The sequence below is a fragment of the Oenanthe melanoleuca genome, chromosome 19, assembly GCF_029582105.1.
Source record: "Oenanthe melanoleuca isolate GR-GAL-2019-014 chromosome 19, OMel1.0, whole genome shotgun sequence".
NCBI classification, from domain to species: Eukaryota; Metazoa; Chordata; class Aves; order Passeriformes; family Muscicapidae; genus Oenanthe; species Oenanthe melanoleuca.
The window spans coordinates 4,344,699-4,366,051 of NC_079352.1; the positions used below are offsets into that span (position 1 = coordinate 4,344,699).

Genomic DNA, 21,353 nt, shown 5'->3' on the forward strand with positions numbered 1-21,353 from the left:
TAGGGATTAGATATGTAACAGGATTACATAATAGGCTTTTAAAAAGGAAAATCTTGGGCTGGACATTGCAAGAAAATTTGACTCAGTAAAAATAACAACCTAATTAATTCTTTAAGATAAGAGAAAGTCAACTATGCTAATTTCTCTGGTTATTTAAAGATATTGTAAGTGAGCACATGCACAAGCAGTTGAAACCTGGAAGACAGAAGCAGTGATTTATAATAAAAAAATAAAGTCCAGAACACAGGAGTACATTAAAAAAAATCTTTAATTCAATCATATATATTTTAGGACACAGGGATTCTCTCCTTTTCAAGGAAAGGTCTTATCATGAACTTGCAAGCTGTAATCTGACATAAATAACACCAGGGTGGATGTTCTGGGAGAAAAATAATCTTTTACATTCCTAAGAAGGGGACTGTAAATAAATATATTTCAAAATAGGATGGGCTGACAGTGCTTTTCTGTGCTCACACAGCACACAGCTTGCTGCCAGTGCCCACAGAGTAAATAACAATCATGTTCACCTTGAACATTTACACATATACACGTGGAGAGCTGTGACAGCACAGATCTGTGCCTGAAATCAGGAACTCAGAGTCTCTCTCCTTCCTTTTCCATATTCCTCTCTCTTTTCTTTTTTCCTTGCTGCAGATTTCAGACTGGAAAAGCACTGCGGGGGGAAAAACACCCCTGCAGAGTCAGAAAATCTAAAAAAAACCAAAAGTCACTCGTCCTCCTGCTGGGGTGAGCTGGGCAATTTTTGCTGCTTCTATCAACAGGAGGAGTTTGCTTGTCCTTTGGCACAGAAGAGGCTTTTCCCTAAAGCCCTGCCTGTGGGTGATGTCCTGCTGTCCTGCAGCTCTGCCAGGACTCTGCTCTGCCTCCTCCCCAGCTCAGGGGCAGCTCCCTGTCTTGTTTGCCCACGAGGGGAATGTCTGCAGCTGGAACAAGGATGAAGCCCAGGTGTTGATGGCCAGAGTGATGGTCAGGACTCCCAGAATGTTGAGTACAAACCCAGCTTTGGCCTGGAATTTGAAAAGAGAAGCGTTGTTAGCATTTTTTTTCCCTCCCTTGATGGTCAGGATGGTTTGATTTTCTATCTGGTGGTTTTTTTTTTTTTTTTTATCACACCTCCACCAACTTATATTTAAGTTGGTTTTCTTCACAAATATCATTTGTGTAAAGGGAAAGGTTTCCATTGGATAAAACTCTTAAAACTAGAAGTCCCAAAATCCTTTTAATCCATTTCTCTTCTGACCTGGTATTTCTCTCTGATGTTACTTTGGGTTTCTGCTTGGATCAATTATATCAATATATATAACAAGAGACATGGCACTGCTGTCCTTGCATCTTTAGTGACTTTTTAAGGCATCAGGGCACCCAGTGAGAGGTGCCAGGCTGTTCCCTGTCCCTGCAGAAGGACTGCCCAGGTGACAGGGCTCTTTGACACCCCCCTGCTCTATATTTGGGTTTTTCAAGGAGCTAAGCATTGACAGCTCTTATTATAAAATTTTCAAGAGGCCCTGGCTGCTCTTTAAAAGCTCATTAGCACCTTTCTAAGACTCTCAGAGTGTATTAGAGTCAGTGTGACCCTTTATTAATGCACACACATCCTCTTTCCACTTGACATAAGCCGGGCACGCTGACTTTTCCAACGCTCCCCCAAAAACAGCCAGCACTAGGAAAAGGAAAGATCAAACCTAGGGGTGAAAATTCTAGAAAAAAAAGTGTTTGTTTTTTTTCTCACCATATCAATAACCCTGAGCTGTCCATAGGAGAAGACAATGGCATTGGGAGGAGTTGCCACAGGGAGCATGAAGGCCAGTGATGCAGCGAGTGTGCAGGGCAGCATGACATAGAGAGGGTTGAGGCAAATTGCTTCAGCCTGTGCACAAAAAGAGAGCAGAGATGATGGTTTTCACACCCAGAAATGCACACAAACCTTCTGGCTGAAATCTGGTTGCATTCAAACACCTCAGGCACTCATGTTTTGGTGCTGCTTCAGACGCTTCCAGCATCTTTATGCAGCAAATGCAAGAATTGATTTTGTGGTCAGGGCTTTGTGTTGCTGCTGTACAAATGGATAAATAATGCTCATATTCAGTTCTAAACCCTGTTAAGAACAAAATTAAATTATCAGGGGAGGCAGGTGAAGCTCTGAAGGTGAGAGCTTTGGTTTGGGGGTTTGCTGGAGTCTGTGGACTATGCAAAAAGATTTTGGAGGAGCTCATTCCAGTTTCTGTCTGGAACCAGCAGCAAGAATCTCCTGTGGAAATGCAGAAATCTGAACTGGGTCATGCTATCACCTTCAGAGACTTCTGGAAGGCTGGTGGGGGTGAAGTACAGCCATGGAGTGTGGCAGGCAAGGAAATGCTGCTGCTGTCTCCATGCAGAATAAATTGGAAAAAACAAGTCCAGCTGGCAGTGACCTCATGTTTAGGCCAGAAGGCAAAGTCTTTGTATCCCAGTGAGTTTAATCCCTTTGCTTTTCACCAGCAATGATTTTGGAAAGGCTGAACTAAGCACGGTGTGTGTTCCTATACGCACACAGAGATTTTTTGTTTTTATTTTGGATCCTTGATGGGATACAGGAACCAGTGCCTGGCTTGGCCAGCCAGTTAGCTTTGGCAACTGAGCAGCTGCAAACTGTCCTTTTCAGAGTGTTTTGCGAAGCTGTGACTCACCATTGAGGCCAGAATGGGGAGGAAGAGGGTGGTGGTGGCCACGTTGCTGGTGCACTCGGTGAAGGTGGCGATGAGCAGGCACAGCAGGAAGGCAATGGCCGGGTGGGGGATGCTCTCCAGAGGGGTCAGCTTGCCGCCCAGCCACCGAGACAGACCCGATTCCTGCAACAGGGCAAGGAGGGATGCCGGGCTGGAGAGGCAAGAGCCGCAGCAGTGCCCTGCTGCAGTTCTCCTCCCAGTTCACATCCCTCCTCCGAGCAGCTCCCGTGCAAACTGCAGGAAAACACAGCCAGTGCTCACAGAGAATTCAACAAAAATAAGCATTACTTCCCTTCCAAGGAATGGGAAAGTAGGAGATTTATAGGATATATATATATATAGGATATATATAAATTTATTTATTGACAGCAAATAATTATTTCTCCGTTCAGATCATTACTTGTATGTGATCAGTGTTTGAGGTGCTTTTTTTTTTAATATAAGCAAAGGTATTTGAATTAATTCCCTAAAATATTTATATATATATATATATCTTATCAGATCTTGTAGTGATTTGATGTCATTTCATCACGTTGCCTGAGATTTGATGACTGTCTGAATCTTTTCACACCCTTCATCCTTGTCAGTCCCTGGAAGGAGCAGCATCCTCCCTGTGGTTCTGGGCTTTCTGCAGCAGCTTTTAGGTGTTTGGTTCTTTATTCTAAGATAAATTAACGTGATTTCTTAAATATTTCCTTTTCCAAACAGGTACTTTTCCATTTTAATTTTGATCTTTGAATTCTAAATTAGTATTTCCAGGCACTTGAAGCCTTTTAGAATTTCTTTATTGTCTACAGATTTAATAAATGGATTGTCTGTTCCACCACTTAAATCATTACAGAAAAATAATGTGTAGCACTGGACTCATTTTTACCTGCTCCTGAAGTTACTCCAGCAAGCTCTACATTTCTCTTCTAGTAGTTTAATTTAAATCCTATTTCCATAAATCCTTGGCTTGAAATACTTTGGAGACCCCTCCTGGGTAAATCATCTCCTCATGCTGGCAGCACCAATTACATTTTATTTAAAAGAACCTTTAATGTGCTGGGGCAGCTCCTTAATCAGCCAGTTTTCTAGAAGCACAGTTAATTGTGCTGCCCTGACTGGCAGTGCCATCCCATGGCAGAGGGGAAAAACAAGGATTTATCCTGATCCCAGGACTGCAGGAGCATTTGATGCTCCCAGTGTGCCCTCTTGTGTCCTGGGAGCAAGATGGGAAAGGAGCCAGCAGGAAAACAGAAATCCCAGGTGAGCAGAGCAGAGTTACCTCGCTGCCTTTGGCCAAGGCAAAGCCTCCTCCCAGCAGGAACACGATATTCCAGGGCATCTTCTCCTGAACTGCCCTCCAGTCCAGCAGGGCTGGGGGTGCCCGGAACCTTGTCCTGTCCCCTGGAACCCAAAAGAGATTTTGTGGAGCCACATTGTGTAGAAATACTAAACAAGTTCAAGCCACAGGGACATTCTAAACAAGTCCAAGACATGCTCTGTATCATATGCACCAGCCAAAATATATTTAACTGTTTTTCTCCATATTTTACTGATTGTTTTCCTGCATATTTTACTATTTTTTAACATGCTTAGTTGTTTTTCTTTATATTTCTTAGTTTAAACCAAGTATTATTTCTTAGTATATTATATATTATTTCTTAGTATATTATATATGATTTCTTAGTTTATTATATATTATTTCTTAGTATATTATATATTATTTCTTAGAATATTATATATTATTTCTCAGTATAAACATGTTTATAACAAGTGCACAAAATAAGCCATTTTTAAGTGTTTTTCTGCAACTTGTTAAAACCCTTCAAAACCACTAAAACATAAATTGTGCTAAATATAAAAAATAAAAAATACCTAAAAAAAACGAAATACCAAAATTAAAAAACCCAAAGTAAAAATAAGCAGTGAAGTTCCAAACAGCCACCAATCATGGTACCTGAAGGGCTCGTGGAAAGCACATAAACAGCATAAAAGCACCAATCAAAAAATGCATAATCCCATAAACAGTAGTCTTAAAAAGTATAATTAAAACTAAAAAATAAACAACAAATCAACTTCTGCATAATCATATTAATTTACTGTCCAAAATTCCTGTTTCTCCTGCAGCATTGCACTCTCCAGAGAAAGGAGAAGTTGGTGGGAGGTGAGTTTGGTCAGAATATCAGGAATCCTTCTGTCAGCAAACTCTGGAATTATCTCCTGAAGTGAACACTGGGAGCATCACCCACAAAGGTTTTAAAACTTGATTTGCAAAAGCTCCAATGAATGATCTGTAGATGCTCCAAGCACAATAATAGGCAGGGAAGGTGAGTTGAACACAACTCTGTGTGTTCCTGTTAAGTCATGTATTCCCTCCTGAATATTCCAGCTCAGAATCCTTTACAAATGTGTTTTACAGGGGCAGAGACACTGCTGGGGTAAGAGTTTCTTAATTAGTTAATTGATCAGAAACAGAGAATTTTATGTGATATGTGCTCTGCCAAATCTAAAGCATGTGCTGGTAGAGCAGTTTGAGGTGTTATTTAATATTTGAAATTTCCTTTGTAAACCTAAAACATGAAAATTCCCCACATACCTATTCAGACAGCTGATTTTTGGTGACTCACCTGTTTCCTGGTTTGAAAAGCCAGAAGGGAGGATGAAGAGCAGCAGTGAAACGAAGATGGAGACTGTGGCATCAGTGACATAGCTGCAATAGAGCAGGCAGGTGTTCATCAGCTGGATAAAGCCCAGATTATTTCATTTTTACTCAAAATGAGGAGCAGAAGTGGCACTACCTTGTACCATCTTTGTTGAAGAGAACAGTTGCCCAGCCAGGGAAGAACCCAGGTTCTCTTGTAAACCACAGCACCACCAGGAGAATGAAGATGATCAAAACTTCTATTTCTGCAAATGACATTTTGCCCAGTTTCTTGCTCTCTTCCTTGATGATTTCATAGGCTTGTTTTTCCTTAGCCTTGGCCTCAGGGCTGGCACCACAACCAAAATTCTTCTTAAAACTGGAAGAAAATGGATGAGAAATGTCAGAGAAATCTGGAAGGTATCTTGAGAGTTAAGAATCCAAATTTTATACTCAATCATAATGTCTTTACATGTATTTATATATTAAAATTGAAATAAAATATATTATAATTTGCAACCGTGGTGAGTAGGAGCTGCATGTCATGACAAGATGATCAGAAAATGCTTCCTGCCCCTAAAAGCTCATTATTTAAATGTAAAGAAGTGAGATATCTGGGCACATGAAGAAAAAAAATTACAGAATGGTTTATGTTGGAAGAGACCCTAAATTCCATTTCACTCCAGCTTCCTGCCATGGGCAGGGACACCTTCCACAAGACCAGGATTAATTAATGGGATTGACAAAGCTCTTTGATCACTGGGAAGTAAAGAATTGCCAAGCTTTTCAAAAGCACAGAAAATGAGAATTTTAAAGGAGGAATTTGAAGGTGAAAATACCATTTCAGGTATTACAGCACTCTTTCCATGTAAAATAAGGGAAGGTGGGATAACAGAAACATGATAGGCTGAGCATTAGGGTGATCTGCACCAGAACTAGCACAGAGCTAATCCTCCACATCTGAAGCAACCCTGGTCACAAAGGCATTTACCAGCTCTGTGTAGAAATCAATTTCCTGCTTTGGAGCACAGCAATCTCCTAGGACACGACAGCAATGCTGCAGAACAGGTCATGAGCACCCAGAGCTGCCTGCTTTCACTGCAGACCACATTCAGCTGGCTTTGAGCAGATTCCTCAGAGAAAAACGTGCAGAATTTTAACATTCTGCTCCCTGTTGTGTGTCAGGGCTGTGTGATTTCCCCCATGAATAAAAGGTGCTGAACAAGCCCAGGGGCTCAGGGTACTCACTTGAAGCCCAGGTAGAGGATCTGCAGCCAAATCCAGGCCAACACCAGCAGCACCAGCATGGTGGGGAAGGCGAAGGAGAACCAGGAGGCAAAGTTGATGACACCACCATTGTCCTTATAGATGCTGGAAAATGCAGGTGGCTGTTAGCATCCAAAACTCCACATTCTCTTCTGTCCTTCATTAATGAGTCAGAAAAGGGGAGGTTCTGCAGGGCCCATTAAGGAAGAGAAGCTCCCAGGAAAAGGGACCAAACTGACATTTTCCTTCTCTGTGCTGGAGCAGGATGCTGCAGTTTGGAGGGTGTGTAATCCCAGACTTACTCATTAATTTGTCCTTGCAGCACCAGATTTGGTGTGGTCCCAGTCAGAGTGGCAATCCCTCCAATGCTGGATGAGTAACAAATACAGAGGGACATTCCCTTGGAGAGTTTCAAGTGTTTCTTCTCCACCTCTTCATTTCTCTGTCTCTCTTCCTCAAGTGTCAGGACATGAGAATTGCCTAGATCCCAAGGAACAAAAGAGATGCAGGAGCCATATTGGACAGGAAAACACCTTGGGCCTGTGTAATTTAATATTTCCAGGCTAGCACACAATGGATTCAAAGCTGAAGGAACCAAATTCCTCATTTTAAGGCTGGCATTGTTAATTTTTTGTTTTTCTGTCCATTTTCCCTGGTTGTCTTGACACAGAGCAGTTGTTCAGAGGGGAATTTGAAATGTGTGGCAAAGTTTGAACTTACTGCTGACACTTGGGCAATGTCTGAACTGCACATGGTGGGGAGTGAGGCAAGAATTCAGGGAATTATAACAGAGCTGGAGGAGCTGGGCTGAAGGGAAGTTTTTCTGCACCAGCATCTGTCTGCTGGCACTGAGATTTCTGTTCAGAAACACTGAAATCACCCCAAAAATGGGGAAAGGGCAAGACAGCTGGTAAAGAGTTATTGTTGCTTGATTGTGTACCTTTGGATTAGAAAGATAATTTTAATCCTTAACCTTCCAGCTGGAAATAGGCCAGAAATCTTCCCTTGGGAATTCCCCATTGTATGATAAGTTATATAGTAGATAATGATTGAACTGGCAGAATTATGCAGGGAAAAAGCAAGGCTGATGCAAAAGCTTCCCCTAGTGGAGAATTTGTACTTTTTGTTGGTTTATTAAGAAGTTATGACCTCTTTGCATTTTTGATTTAAGTTCAGCCAAGTCAGTAGCTCACTGTGTTTTTGCCTGGTTCATGGAAGAGCCTCACCAATGCTGTGTGGAGCACTCAGGATGCTTTGGGGACAGTTTTTTTTTAGAATTTACTCAGAGCTGTTATGGCAGAAAACAGCAGGCAATCCTCCATCACCCTGAAAACCACTCACAACCCATTCACCTTTTTCCTCTGGCTCCTTGAAGCCGTCAGGTGCCTTTTCCTGCAGCTCAAAGGCTTTGTTGGTGTGTTCAGACACGTGGCCAGTGGTCTCAGACTCGATTTCTGACTTGTGCAGCTGCTCCATCACTGCCTGAGCTATGGGGACCATCATGGCAGTGGTGGCTGTGTTGCTGATCCACATGGACAGGAAGGCTGTCACTATCATGAAACCCATCAGGAGTCTGGAATGAGAAGGTTTGGAAAAGCTGGATCAGAACTCAGCCCTTCCAGTGCTTTTTTTTTTTTTTTTTTTTTAAATGTTGCAAAGGGTCAGCTCCAAATTCTGGGTTTGGAAAATGCTCAGCAATCCCCACCCAGCATTCCCTCCCACCCTGGTTTACTTTGTGAGCCACACAGTTGAGATTTAACATCGATTTTTCTTTTTTAACCAGTTTTTTGACATTCTTATGGATAAGAAAGTGGAAGCTGGTAGCTTGGAGCAAGCAGTTTATCCAGTCAGATCCTGCTTATTCCACATCCTTCTGAGGAAGACATTTCTCAATAACACATTAATACATTATAATACATTTTGAAGAGGAATTGCAAGCTGAATTTGGTCCCAAATGGCAATCAGTTTAAGCCATAAGGAAGATGATCTCTCTTTTTTTTCCTCTTGTTATTTTATCCCATCCCTATTATTTAAGATTCTCTTCTTACTCATCTAAAATTCTAATCCTCGTTTCAGTATTACTCTGTTATTTGTCTCAAAATTATTCTGTAGATGAGATGTAGATTATACATCAGATGAAAAGGGGTTTATCTTGTATGCATTATTCTATTGCTTTGCAATTTCCTTCAGTATTCCCTCATCTTATGAGCTGAAACAGATTAAACAGGGTGATGTAGCCTGTGCATAGCTTAAAGTTTTAGTCTGGAAATCATTTATTGTTTTCCAAAGAAGCATCCTCATATTTTTCCTTCTCTTTGCAACCAGCAGCAGGCAGAGTGTTCATGTTTCCTGTGTTCCAGCCGTGGTTCTTCCTGACTGTCCAAAGCTGTGCTCCTGGCCCAGCTTGGCAGCACCTTTCTCTTTTCAGCATTGACTCTCTTGTTGCTATTTCTCCACCTAAAAGCCTTTTGGAATTAAAAAAACAAAAAACCAACGCCAAAAAAAAAGACCCATCAGGTGTGTAACACCTCAAAGCATCCCCATCTACAAGGCTTGCTCTTCACTAACTCACTTGGGCTGTAGGAAAGCATTTGCAGGGAAAGATTTGCAGCTTCCCATCAGAGATGGGGTCTGATGGATTAAAATCCTCTATCCCACAGCATTTCCACACTGAACTCACAGGGCTGGTCTGACACCAGTGATGAGCAGGACCCTCAGGGCCACTCGCTTGTGCAGGTTCCACTTCTCAATGGCAATGGCCATCATCAGGCCCCCCAAAAAGAGCATGTTGGTGTCCTTCAGGTATTCCTGAGAGACCTGTGAGAAGGGAGAAGGGGACATTTTCTGAGGGAGTTTATTCCAAAGGCTTTAGCAGGGAGCAGCTCTGGGTTGCATCTGAATGGGCAATTTGATTTCAGATTAGCAGCTCCACCCAGAGCTCTGTCTGGGCTTGTGCAAGTTCTAGTCCATGGAGAGGACAGAGAATAACAATAATAAAGTTAAAATAAAATAATAATACTACAAAAAATAAATATAATGATGATGATCATCATCATAATATAATCCTGGGGAATAATCCCAGAATAAAAGCAGCTGACTGGTTAATACAGGGAGCAAGGTCTCTTACTGTTGTTGAATCCATGATATTCATTAGTGGGAACAGCAGGACGGGCAGGAGAGCTGTGACAGCCAAAGGCAGAGCTTCTGTGCACCAGAAAAGTGCCATCACTATGATCACATAGCCACAGAGTGCCTCCTGCCAGGGAAGGGGACATGAAATCAGAACACGCTGAACATCGAATTACATTCGAATTACATAATTACATTCACTGCCTGATAAAGGGATCAGGGAAAAGGTCATTTCCTGTGCTTCTCTCCCATCTAGCCTCTGACCTAGGCAGCCCCTAATCAAACAACAAACTGTGCAGCAATCTTGTCAGAACACTGAGAAGATGAAGCCTTCGGGGGGGGGGGGGTGTAAAAATAGTACCAGAGGGAGAGAAACATGGGTGACTTTGGACTTTTCATGATAAGGGATTGGCAATCATTGAATAGGCTTCTCAATTGTGCTGATGGTGTTATATTCTTTATTTATGTCCTTGAGTTGTAGAATTAGTTACTGATCCAGTCAAGGCTTCTCCACCTGTTCCCTCACGGGCTTCAGGTCACAGCCCATGTGAACCACAGCTGATCCCCACAGCCTGGACTCCTTGTACTGTAAATACTTTAATAATTTTTCACTGGCTTTTTGGCTTAGTAGAGACTTTGAAATGCTTGCTGGCAGACTGGTCACAGATCATTTCATCTTCCACTGACTTTGTCTTGTTTGTCTGAGGAAAGTGAGATCCCCTGTTTCATGTCACTCTTTTTCTTACAAAACCTTGTTCTGTTTTGGACAACCACTTCAAATTTAATGTAAAAATGTCTCAGCCATTCCTTGTACACTGAAAGATTCAAAATTACTTGTCACAACAGTGGCATTTGGTTGGGCTGAGAAAGAAAGTAAGAGGAGGTTTTGGCATCTTCTGCATTTTGGAACTTGAACAATTGTGGGAGACACCAAAGACAAAGGAAGAAAACCATGGATGTGTGGTCTGGGATAAAAGGTGTCCACTAAAATATCCTGCTCAGTGAGAATGAAACTGTAGTGATGCTTTTTTGAGGCTGGACTGCAGAGGATTAAACCAAGGAGCTGGAATAATGGGTGGCAGGATTGAATTTGGGATGCTTTGGAACACGCTCAGAAATTCTGAATGTGGTGTGGAGGTTACAGAGCTGAAGGGAAAGGATGAGCAGGGAGCTGAGCAGTCCAGAGGAAAGAAGAGAGAAATCTATGTGTGAATTATCAAAGCAGCCAGGCTGAAGGAGTAAATCTGAGAGATTCCCAAAGATAGGAAAATATTCCTTTTTGAGCCTTATTTTTGAACGAGAGCATTAAGAACATTAATTATTCATCCCACTGATCCCTGAGAGCAATTTGCCCTTTTGACAATCCTTTTTCTCAATTTTTGTTATAAAAAGACAAAAATGGGTGCCTTTTGAGAGACCCTAGTAGAGTTTTGGGATGTAACTCACAGGCACAGTGTCATTGTCTTCCAGCCTGCTGTGAACAGGCTCTCAGTAAAAACTGGAAAAAAAGGTTTTCCCAAAGTCAGCCATCCTGTAAGGACATTCATCTGCCTTTAAGCAGGATTTTTAGCATTGTTTGCTCTCAATTATAATAGCTCAGTGTCCAGTGCTATGTCATTATAGGGCAGGTTAATAGATCAACAGAATAGAAAAAATGTGAAATTCCACCCTGTGGCTGCTGGCTCATACCACTGTGTACAGAGGCACCAGCTTTTCTTGCTCAGCAGTGGCACAGTGCACCATTTTAAACCCAAAAAAACCCCTTCTTAAAAGTTCCCTTAAAATTTTCCTAAAAATTTTGCAAAGGGAAAAATCCAGGATATTTTCAATTTTTGTCTTATTGCTGACTGCATAGAAACCAGAGAGAGTAATTTTCAAAGGGGAACTGAACCAAGACTGCTAAATGATTCCACAAGTAACTCCAAGGACTCACTGTATGTAACAATGCCCAAGTGAGTTTGAACTTGTGGCCTCAGGACAAAAAAAAAAAAAAAATCTCTGTCTCCTTAGATCTTTCCTGATCCTGATCTCTTCACTTCAGTAACTCCTTTGCCTTTCAGTAACAGAAAGTTAACTAGCAAAAAAAGGTACTTTTTCTTTCTTTTTTCCCACTTACTAGTGAGCTCTTAAGTAATAATTTAAACTATTTTATTTACCTAGTGAGAGAACGAGAGGCCACACCTGACCAGCTGCCACACTCAGAGCTGTGAGGAGGACAGAGCTTTGGGACAGGCAGGGAAGAGTCAGGGAGGTGGAGAATGAAGCTTGGAGAAGGAGTCTAAACTGGGAACCAGCAGGGATTGGGAAGCAGAGACCAGAGGGAAGAGTTTGGACTTGGTGAAAGAGAAAGTGGCAGGAGGGGCAGCTTGGGACGAGCTATCTCGTGGTGCTGGGGCTGAAATTAGAGACCAAAGATTAGATCTTTCTGCATGAAGAGGCTGGGAGTGCAAGAAACAGTGAAGAAGCAGCAGAAGACTGGGAGTCTGTCAGCTCACAGCTCTCTCTTTAAATGATCAATGCCCCAAAAATACCTGCTCAGATACTACAGCTCCTTAGTCAACTTTTCCTGCAGGAAGCCTAAGCCAGGCGTCTTCCAGAACTTGGTGTTTTAAATTTAAAATCTTTGTTTGGGAAGATTCTTACAGAAATATGTTAAAGCAAGACTGAAATGCATGTTATTTTCGTTTATGTATCAGAATATCTTGTCTGTTTAAAAATGCTTCTTCTAAGCAACAGTGACAACAAGAGAAAAAATGAAGGTGTGGACTGAACGCTGTTAGAAAATGAAAAAGGGGATTAAAATTGAGCCTTAGGTCCACACCAATAATCTTCAGCATAGAAAGTTCTTTAATCTCACACCACTGAGGTTTCCTCTAGAAGGTGCAACCACAGATGAAGCTGCTCATCCATCTATACCCCACTGCTTTTTTATTGCCCCAACATTCTCAGGAAAAAAAAACCCAAAAGAGATCTCCAAGCAGTAGATGCAGGTGCTCTAAGAACTTCTTGAAATGAGCAGCTCTGAGACGTGGAAGGCTTTTAAACTGAATTTTAAAAGCTCCTTACCTTGGTAGGCAGAACCAGAGGCAGGGGGAGAAACAGAATGGGTACCAAGATGACGATGAGGTAGTTCCTGCAGGCCAGCACTGCCTGCCAGAAGAAAGCCATGGTGCTGGAGCTAGCCCAGTGCTGAACGGGCTGGAATCTGCTGCTTGGAGCCTATATAAACACCAGGGAATATTAACCATTGACCTCGGGAGATTGGGTGTTGTTTTTGGAACTGTAATCGGAGAAAGAAGGAAGAGAACAAAGAAGGGAGGAGACAGCAAAAGAGTGTCAGGGCAGGAACTTTTTCAAGAGAATCTTTCAGAAAGGTGATAAATCCATTAGAGAATTAACTCCTCGTGGAGCAAGTGGGTTTTTGAAAACATCCTGGAATGACCTATGCTTTCAGAAAAAGAATATTCATTTTTTGCTCTCTAATAATGCCCTCTTTGGATAGGTACTGTTATCCCTCCTATTGAAAAAAGAGAAACTGCTCCCTCCAAAACAGAAAAATTATTTAAAAATAAAAGATTGAATTTTCAAATTTAAAAAATTTTTGCAATTTTTGAAAAGTGTGGGGGAACACTGAAAATGACATCTGCATTTGTAATGCTGAAATACAGGGATTAGAAACGCCAGTATAAAATGTTATACAAAGTTCATTGTTTATGATATTTATGTTTGCTCACTGAGAAATTCACTTTGGGTAGCAAAACCCACCGGGCAGAGCTGCTGCCACCAGGTGCCACATCAAGTCCCCACACAGAAAGGGACTGACAGTCTTTACCTTAGCTCTTAGTGGATTGGGAAAGATTTGGCTACAGGAGATCCCTTTGCAGACATTGGGCTATTAAAATTTAATTTTCCCACATTTTTGATCTTGCAGGTTTATAAGCACAGCTTTTCAGGGTGTATTGAGGGGGAAAAAACGAAGAAGAAAAGGTGCTACAGGGAAATTACCACTGATTTTTGTCCCAGTTGCAGGAAACTTCCAAGCTGTGAATCATTAGATTCTATACATTTACAGTAAGAGTACTAAACATTTTAAGTCCAAAGGGTATTCCTTGTTAATGCCACGTTGATTGCTTTGTCAGATCATCCAAGTATATCTCTTAGCTAATGATAATAACATTTCCATTTTATTGGTATAAATCATCTTGGTGCTGTTTATAGGTTTCTAGAGAGAGACAAAGGGAAGCACAGCCATTAGGTCATCTGGTGTCAGCTCCATAAAAAGCTTCTGCTGTTTCTGCCTCTCATCCCTTTTCTGCCAGGGCTTGTTTTCTCTCAATAATGTGCTAATGATGGAAAATCAGCTGCTAGATTTGCAAGCTGGATTTGGGCATATTGCTCATAACAAGCAGCATCACATTTCTTGGTGCCACCCCTGAGCTTTAGCATCTCACCCTTGGAACGTGAGGGTACCACCATTCTCTAAGAATGAGTTTTCAAATTAATTCTATTCCCCCCCATCTTGCATCCACTGAATGTTTAATTACTGACTGATAAGTAAGGTGTAGTGACAGCAGCCAATAGTAAAGACATTTTTGTGCTGTTTGCTCTTATCCCCTAAGGTTGCAATGGAAATCTAAAAGAACATCTCGTTTTTGCATGTCTGCAACACAAAGGTTGGCCTCCAGCTGCAGCCTCATTTATGGAGTGTAAATACCCACGTGGAAGGGTCTCAGCTGAAGAACTGTGCCTGTTCTTTAAAAGCAGCACCTCCACAGAAGTGGTTGCCACTGTCATGTGAGTCAGAATACTTTCAGACACTAAAAATGAGTTCTGTAAGTGTTTTACTGCAAAATGAGTGGTTTATATCTTGCCCAAGCTTTTCCTGTGGGCCATGAGCACCTCGGTGCTGTCAGAAGAGCCATGCCAGTTTATATCAGTGTGAACTGCTCTAGTTTATATAAACGGGTTAATCTAATACTCTGAATCACGTGCTTTGTATTTAAAGGACAACTTGGTCTTTGCTTCCTGGTCCGCTCTTCGAGGCAGCCAAACCTCATAGGAAACCAAACATCACAGCCAGAACTTTCTTTATTAACTGAGTTCATAAGTTATTTTGTCCTTTATAAAAAGAAATATCTTCTAACATGCTGTGAAGTAATAGAAGTGAGTGTATATTGCTAAATACAATATTTTGCTGATCCCAGTGCAGTTAAAATGTTGATTTTTGTTTTGCTTGGTTTGTTGAGCCTGGAGAACACTGAAGGGAGCCTTCATGGCATTCTGCAGCTTCCTCAGGAGGGGCAGGGGCTGGTGAGCAGGAACAGCATGAAGGCATATCAGGGGGTTTAGGAAAAGGTTCTGAACACGGAGGATGTTTGGGCACTAGCACAGGCTGCCCAGGCAAGTGTAGGAGCCGGGATCTAACAGTGTCAGCATGTGGCACTAGGGGACATGGTTCAGCGCTGGCTTTGGCCGTGCTGGGTTAACCTTGGACTCGATCTCAGAGGGCTTTTCTCACCTCAAAATTAGATAACTTTGTGGAACATCACTCCCTGAGAGTGCACTGACTGCTGCACCTTTAGCACCTTTAGCCCGGCGTGAGAGGGAGCGGAGCCGGTCCCGTTCCGGGCGGAGCGGAGACTGAACCACCCCGAGCGGAGCCGATCCAGTCCCATCCCGGGCGGAGCCGATCCAGTCCCATCCCGGGCGGAGCCGTGTCAGTCCCGCTCCGGGCGGAGCCGTGTCAGTCCCGTTCCGGGCGGAGCCGATCCAGTCCCGTTCCGGGCGGAGCCGAGTCAGTCCCGTTCCGGGCGGAGCCGATCCAGTCCCGTTCCGGGCGGAGCCGAGTCAGTCCCGTTCCGGGCGGAGCCGTGTCAGTCCCGTTCCGGGCGGAGCCGATCCAGTCCCGTTCCGGGCAGAGCCGATCCAGTTCCGTTCCGGGCGGAGCCGATCCAGTCCCGTTCCGGGCAGAGCCGATCCAGTCCCGTTCCGGGCGGAGCCGAGTCAGTCCCATCCCGGGCGGAGCCGATCCAGTCCCATCCCGGGCGGAGCCGATCCAGTCCCGTTCCGGGCGGAGCCGATCCAGTCCCATCCCGGGCGGAGCCGTGTCAGTCCCGTTCCGGGCGGAGCCGAGTCAATACTATATCGGGCGGAGGTGTGCCAGTCCCGTTCCGGGCGGAGCCGTGCCAGTCCCGTTCCGGGCGGAGCCGAGTCAATACTATCCCGGGCGGAGGTGTGCCAGTCCCATCCCGGGCGGAGCCGATCCAATCCCGTTCCGGGCGGAGCCCTGTCAGTGCTATCTCGGGCGGAGGTGTGCCAGTCCCGTTCCGGGCGGAGCCGAGTCAGTACTATCCCGGGCGGAGCCGAGCCGTGTCAGTCCCGTTCCGGCGGAGCCGTGTCAGTGCTATCCCGGGTGGAGCCGAGCCGTGTCAGTCCCGTTCCGGCGGAGCCGTGTCAGTGCTATCCCGGGCGGAGCCGAGCCGTGCCAGTCCCGTTCCGGCGGAGCCTCCGCCCCTCCATGGCCGCCATGGCCGCTCCGCCGCCCGCCGAGCCCCCGGTGCCCCCCGGCCGCTGCCGCCCGTCGCTGCTCGCCGTGGAGCCGCTGGTGTTCCTGGCCACCGTGTCGCTGGGGCTGCAGGGCCCGCTGGCCACCCAGTACCTGTGGGACCGGCTGGGAGCCGAGCACGGCTACAGCGACCGCAACAGCAGCGACTCTGCCGGCTGCGGGGACGGCAACGCTACCGCCGACCCCCTGCGGCAGGTGGGGACCCCGGGGAACGGGGGATCCCGGGGAACGGGAGTGCCCAGGGGAGAGGGGAGGCACAGGATAGATGGGGACCCCGGGGAAAAAGGGGAGTCCGGGGGATTGGGGAGCCACGGAGGGAGTGGGAACAATAGGTCGCAGGGAAGAGGGAAACTCTGAGGGAACGCGGGGAGAGAGGTGCCCCAAGGGGAGCAGGGAGCTTGAGAGGAGCGGGGAGTCCCTGGAATCAGAGTCAGGAGGGAACAGGGAGCCCCAAAGGGAGCAGGGAGCCTGGAGGAGGAGTGTGATGGAAGCAGGGAGCCCCAAAAGCAGTGGGGAGCCCGGAAGGGAAAGGGAACGTGATGGAGCCCCAAAGGGAGCAGGGAGCCTGGAGGAGGAGTGTGATGGAAGCAGGGAGCCCCAAAAGGAGTGGGGAGCCCAGTGTGGCACTGGGTGCTGCTGCAGCTTCTCATCTGCCTGTTTCTCCTGCAGGAGGTGGAAGCCCTGGTGTCCCGCTGGAACCTCTACATCAACCTGGGAGGTTTCTTCGCCTGCCTGTTCTCCGTGACCCTCTTTGGCCCCTGGAGCGACAGCGTGGGCCGGCGCCCGGCGCTGATCCTGCCGACGGCGGGCATGGCGCTGCAGACCGGCATCTACCTGCTGGTCATGTACCTGGAGCTGCACGTCGCCTTCTTCCTGCTGGGACGCATCGTGAGCGGCCTCACGGGCGACTACAACCTGATCCTGGCCAGCTGCTTCTCCTACGTGGCCGACACGAGCGAGCGGCGCGCGCGGACGTTCCGCGTGGCCGTGCTCGAGGCCTGCCTGGGCGTCGCGGGCATGGTGGCCAGCATCGGCGGCGGCCAGTGGCGCAAGGCCCAGGGCTACATCAACCCCTTCTGGCTGGCCTTTGCTGCCAGCCTGGCCGCCACGCTCTACGCCGCTTTCTTCCTGCGGGAGTCGGTGAGGCAGAAGAAGGAGGCCAAGCTGTTCACGCTCAGCCACTACAAGGCTGTGTACCGGCTGTACACGGCGCCGGAGCGCCCCAGCTCCAGGTGGAAGCTGGCTCTGTACTCCCTGGCTTTCTTTGTGATTGTCACCGTGCATTTTGGAGCCAAGGACATTTATGTTTTGTACGAGCTCGGCTTCCCTCTCTGCTGGACGTCCGACCTCATCGGGTACGGCTCGGCCGCCAACTACCTGGCTTACCTGAGCAGCCTGGCGGGGCTGAGGCTGCTGCAGCTCTGCCTCGAGGACACCTGGGTGGCAGAGATAGGACTGCTCTCCAACATTGCTGGGCTGGTGGTGATGTCCCTTGCTACCACAACGCCTCTGATGTTTGCAGGTGATGCTGAAGGGTTTGATCCCTGTTTTTCAGGCTGGTTGTGTGCTTCAGGCACGTGAGGAAGTTCTGCGTCGTGCAGCAACAAAATTGTGCCTTGCTGAGGGCAGTGTTGGCCAAACACTGAAGTTGGAAGTGCATCCATTGGCTTCCCAGATCTGTATTACACTGCAGGCACAGACTGAAGTGCCTTATGATATCCAGGAGGGTTAATTGTGTCTAAGTATAGCAGTGACACACTGCCAGCAGCTGCAGATTTCTGACTTGGGAGACTTTATTTTTCAATTGAGCTTTCTCTAATGTGCTATGTCTTGCTCACAGGTTATGGAATTCTGTTCCTTTCCATGGCACCCACTCCAGTCATCAGATCCAAGCTCTCCAAGCTGGTCAGTGAGACAGAGCAGGGTAAGGAATTAACCAGTGTGCTTAAGCCAGATCCTGAAACACTTTCTTCTTGGAATACTGAAACCAGTCTCTGGGGAGGTTAGGAGTTCCCTGGCTCTTCTGGAATTCTGTGCCCCTGCATTCACCCTGAGGCCCAGAGTAACTTTTTTTTTTTTTTTTTTTTTTTTTCCCCAAATAATTGTCATTCTTTGATTCAGGTTTGCTGCATTTCCAAAATGAGAACAAGGGAAGAAAAGCAGGAATACTTGATTCATCCGTACATTTCCAAAATGAGAGCAAGGAGCAAGAGTTAAAACTGACTATGTAACAAGGAGAAAAGAGTTATTCTCCTGACCATGACTGTTCTCTGTAGATCAGTAGCAGTGGGAAGAACCAGGCGGTGTTGGAGGGTTGTGTCACTGACCATGGTGAATGATCATGGATAACCTGTAGGAGGAGCATATTTGCCTTTTGTCCAGTTCTGTTTTTGGAGGCTTTGCACTTGCTGTGAAACACAGCATAGGAATGTCTCCGAGGCAGACAGGGGCAGGAGGGAATTTGGGTGGCAATGGTCGAGAGGTGATTCTGCACAAGTCATGTTTCTTATTTTAGAACGGCCACGGCGCATGCAGCAGGTTTATGGTGCTAAATCTCCTGCTGTTCTTAATGTTTAACAAGTGATAAGAGGTGCTTGGCAATAAGCAGATCTATAGAGCCCTGGCCTGGAGCATTTACAGTCCAGCTGATGGATGATGCCCTGGTCATCTCCTGCAGGTGATGGGGTGGTCTTGGCCAGTCCTGTCCCACCTCACCACACTTGATATTCACTCACCTTTCTGATGGCCAGTGCAGACCCTTGGAAAGATTGGCAGAATCCAATCTTGTGGTGTATTACAGCTGTTTGCAGGCAATAACCACCTGCCTATCTCACCATCAATTATCTCTCTTTTCCAGGTGCTCTCTTTGCTTCTGTTGCCTGTGTGCAAGGGCTGTGCTCACTTGTGTCTACAGGAGTGTTCAACTCTCTCTACCCTGCCACCCTGCACTTCATGAGGGGATTCCCATTTCTCTTTGGGGCTATACTCCTCCTTATTCCAGCAGCTATCCTTGGGTAATTTACTTCAAATGTCCAAAATTTGCCATTCACTGTCATATGGAAAATACTATTTACTCTTATGATAGAAGCTGGCAGTTTTTAAGGCATATTTTCAGTTATGGTTGTGAGAGGGGGTCTGATGCTCCAGTAAAAAGAGGTGCAGGTCATTTATTTTGGAATCTGAATCCTAGGGATAAACCTGCAGCCTGAGTAATGTAGCTGCCAATATTCAAAGCATTTCAAAGACTCACTCCACCCTCAATGGAATCCAAAATCTGGAACTGAATTTGAAAGTTCTTCATGGAAGAGATGGAGCTCTCTCAGCAGTCTCTCTTTCTGTAATTTCTTTAGTAATTAAAGGAGAAGTTTTGCTGTGATAGAAAACAAATCCCCTGGTAGGTTCAGGGAGAGGGAATGTGTTGGGATTTGCACAAGTGCAGCAGCTCCTGGCAGGGTAATTTTGTTTTGTTCTTCTGAAACTTTTAAGACTCACTCAATTCAGCAATATCCTCATGTGCCTTTGAAAGCTGAAACTGTTCATTCTTTTCTAGGTGGATACAAATCTGGGATTCAAAACACAACTACGACGACGACTTCCAAGATTCTTCCCTGTCCCCTGCAAAAGACTGAATTTAACAACAAGGAATTGGCCAGCACAGCAGTGTCCAGATGAAAATTGCACTTTATTCTTCCCTCAAAGGACAGATCAGTGTGGGAGGGACACCCTGCTTGTCCTTACTAACTTTTAAATGCCAAATAATTGGAAATCACAGGAGAAACTTGATTTGAAGCTGTGAATGCCTCCTCAATGCTGTGTTGGCTTATCTGGGAAAACCCAAGAGACCCAAAAGCCAATCAAGCTGTTGTGGGCCTTTTGCAAGGCTGATTTGTGGTTTGGTGGGGGCCAGAAGGCTCTGCTGTGATTTTAGTTGGGAGAGAGGACTGAGTTCTGGTTTAATTGCAAAGCATTTTCCCCTCAGAGTATTCCAGTGTGCTGCAGATGAGCACCCAACAGTGTCCTGCTGGGGGGAAGATCTGTGCTCCAGATCATCACATTGCCAGTAAAAACCCAACAAATGTGACATGCCAGACCACAAAATCCTTATGGAGAGGGATAGTTTAGCACAGGAGTGCTGTTGCTGTCCTTACTGACTGAACCAGATTTAGTTTTGCAAGTCAGAGGTTTCCTAAGGAGAGGATCTAATCCATGGAACTGTGGTAGGAATGCCAGTGGTATGTCCTGCCTGTCTGCAGCTCAGCCTAGGATCTCAGAGGTGCCTTTGAGAAGTAACAGATCATCTGAGAATACTGCAGTGCCAGTAGAATAAACCCTGGGTTGGGAGGGACCCGTGAGGATCCTTGAAGCAGCTCCTTCTGTAGGTGCCTTAATTGACAGTTGCCAAAAACTGTGAAGTTAAGGAGAAAATTGTCAGAATTGTTCCCCCTTTAAACAGCAAAGCTGAGCCCCAGTTTGATAGGTGTGCCCCAGTAATCTGAAATCACTGCTGTGCTTGTCCAGAGCCTTCCTCAGCAAGCTGGAGTGGGGACAGGACCAGTGTCTCTATGATTAATCATTTTTGTTGTATGTGTAATCTTGTGTTAATGACCTCAGTTCTGCTGCCTGTCCTGGGATCTGTTGATGCCAGCAAGCAAACTCCATGGTGCTTATAATTGTTCTTTCCAATGCATTACCTGTGTTGCTGCAATCCATTTTTTTTTCTTCAACGTGCCATAAAGCAGCAGTTCTGTGCACACTGCACTGCACACACTGTTCAGGTACATTCAGTAATGACTTTACTATTACTTTCAGAATAAATAAAACCTCCATGCTTTTTTTTGGTTAATTAAACTCTGGGTATCTTGTGCAGCTGTTAATATCGTTTGTCCTTGATTCATTTGGGGTTTCTCTCCATTATTTGCATTCTCAGTCCTTTATTGAAGATTGCAGTAAAGAAAGAGCAGCAGGAATTTATCTGTCTCGTGGAGAATGAGTGTGTGAGAGTGAAAAGTCAGGAAAAAAACCTCGCTTTTCCTGACCACCA

The 21,353-nt window shown here is 45.4% G+C and overlaps 2 protein-coding genes across 3 annotated transcripts; one reads left to right on the forward strand and one right to left on the reverse strand.

Annotated features, from left to right (window-relative positions):
• Window positions 1-255: 255 nt before the first annotated feature.
• SLC13A2 (solute carrier family 13 member 2) lies at window positions 256-12,956 on the reverse strand. Its single transcript, XM_056506782.1, has 12 exons — window positions 12,814-12,956; window positions 9,746-9,874; window positions 9,299-9,435; window positions 7,971-8,191; window positions 6,921-7,098; window positions 6,601-6,723; window positions 5,510-5,731; window positions 5,339-5,421; window positions 3,994-4,115; window positions 2,688-2,849; window positions 1,751-1,888; window positions 256-1,028 (listed from the first exon to the last, which is right to left on the reverse strand). Exons 1-12 carry the CDS (start codon window positions 12,913-12,915, stop codon window positions 897-899), a joined length of 1,749 nt encoding a protein of 582 aa, XP_056362757.1. The 5' UTR covers window positions 12,916-12,956; the 3' UTR covers window positions 256-896.
• Window positions 12,957-15,950: 2,994 nt separating this feature from the next.
• Window positions 15,951-21,186, forward strand: SLC46A1 (solute carrier family 46 member 1). 2 transcript variants are annotated; one of them, XM_056506809.1, is made up of 6 exons: window positions 16,009-16,174; window positions 16,205-16,507; window positions 16,982-17,834; window positions 18,153-18,236; window positions 19,170-19,326; window positions 19,863-21,186. In XM_056506809.1, the coding sequence occupies exons 2-6, from the start codon at window positions 16,265-16,267 to the stop codon at window positions 19,939-19,941; spliced, it is 1,416 nt and encodes a 471-aa protein (XP_056362784.1). In that variant the 5' UTR covers window positions 16,009-16,174; window positions 16,205-16,264; the 3' UTR covers window positions 19,942-21,186. The 2 variants fall into 2 exon arrangements, with proteins under 2 accessions (XP_056362783.1, XP_056362784.1); XM_056506808.1 differs by having other exon boundaries at window positions 15,951-16,507.
• The last annotated feature ends 167 nt before the right edge of the window (window positions 21,187-21,353 follow it).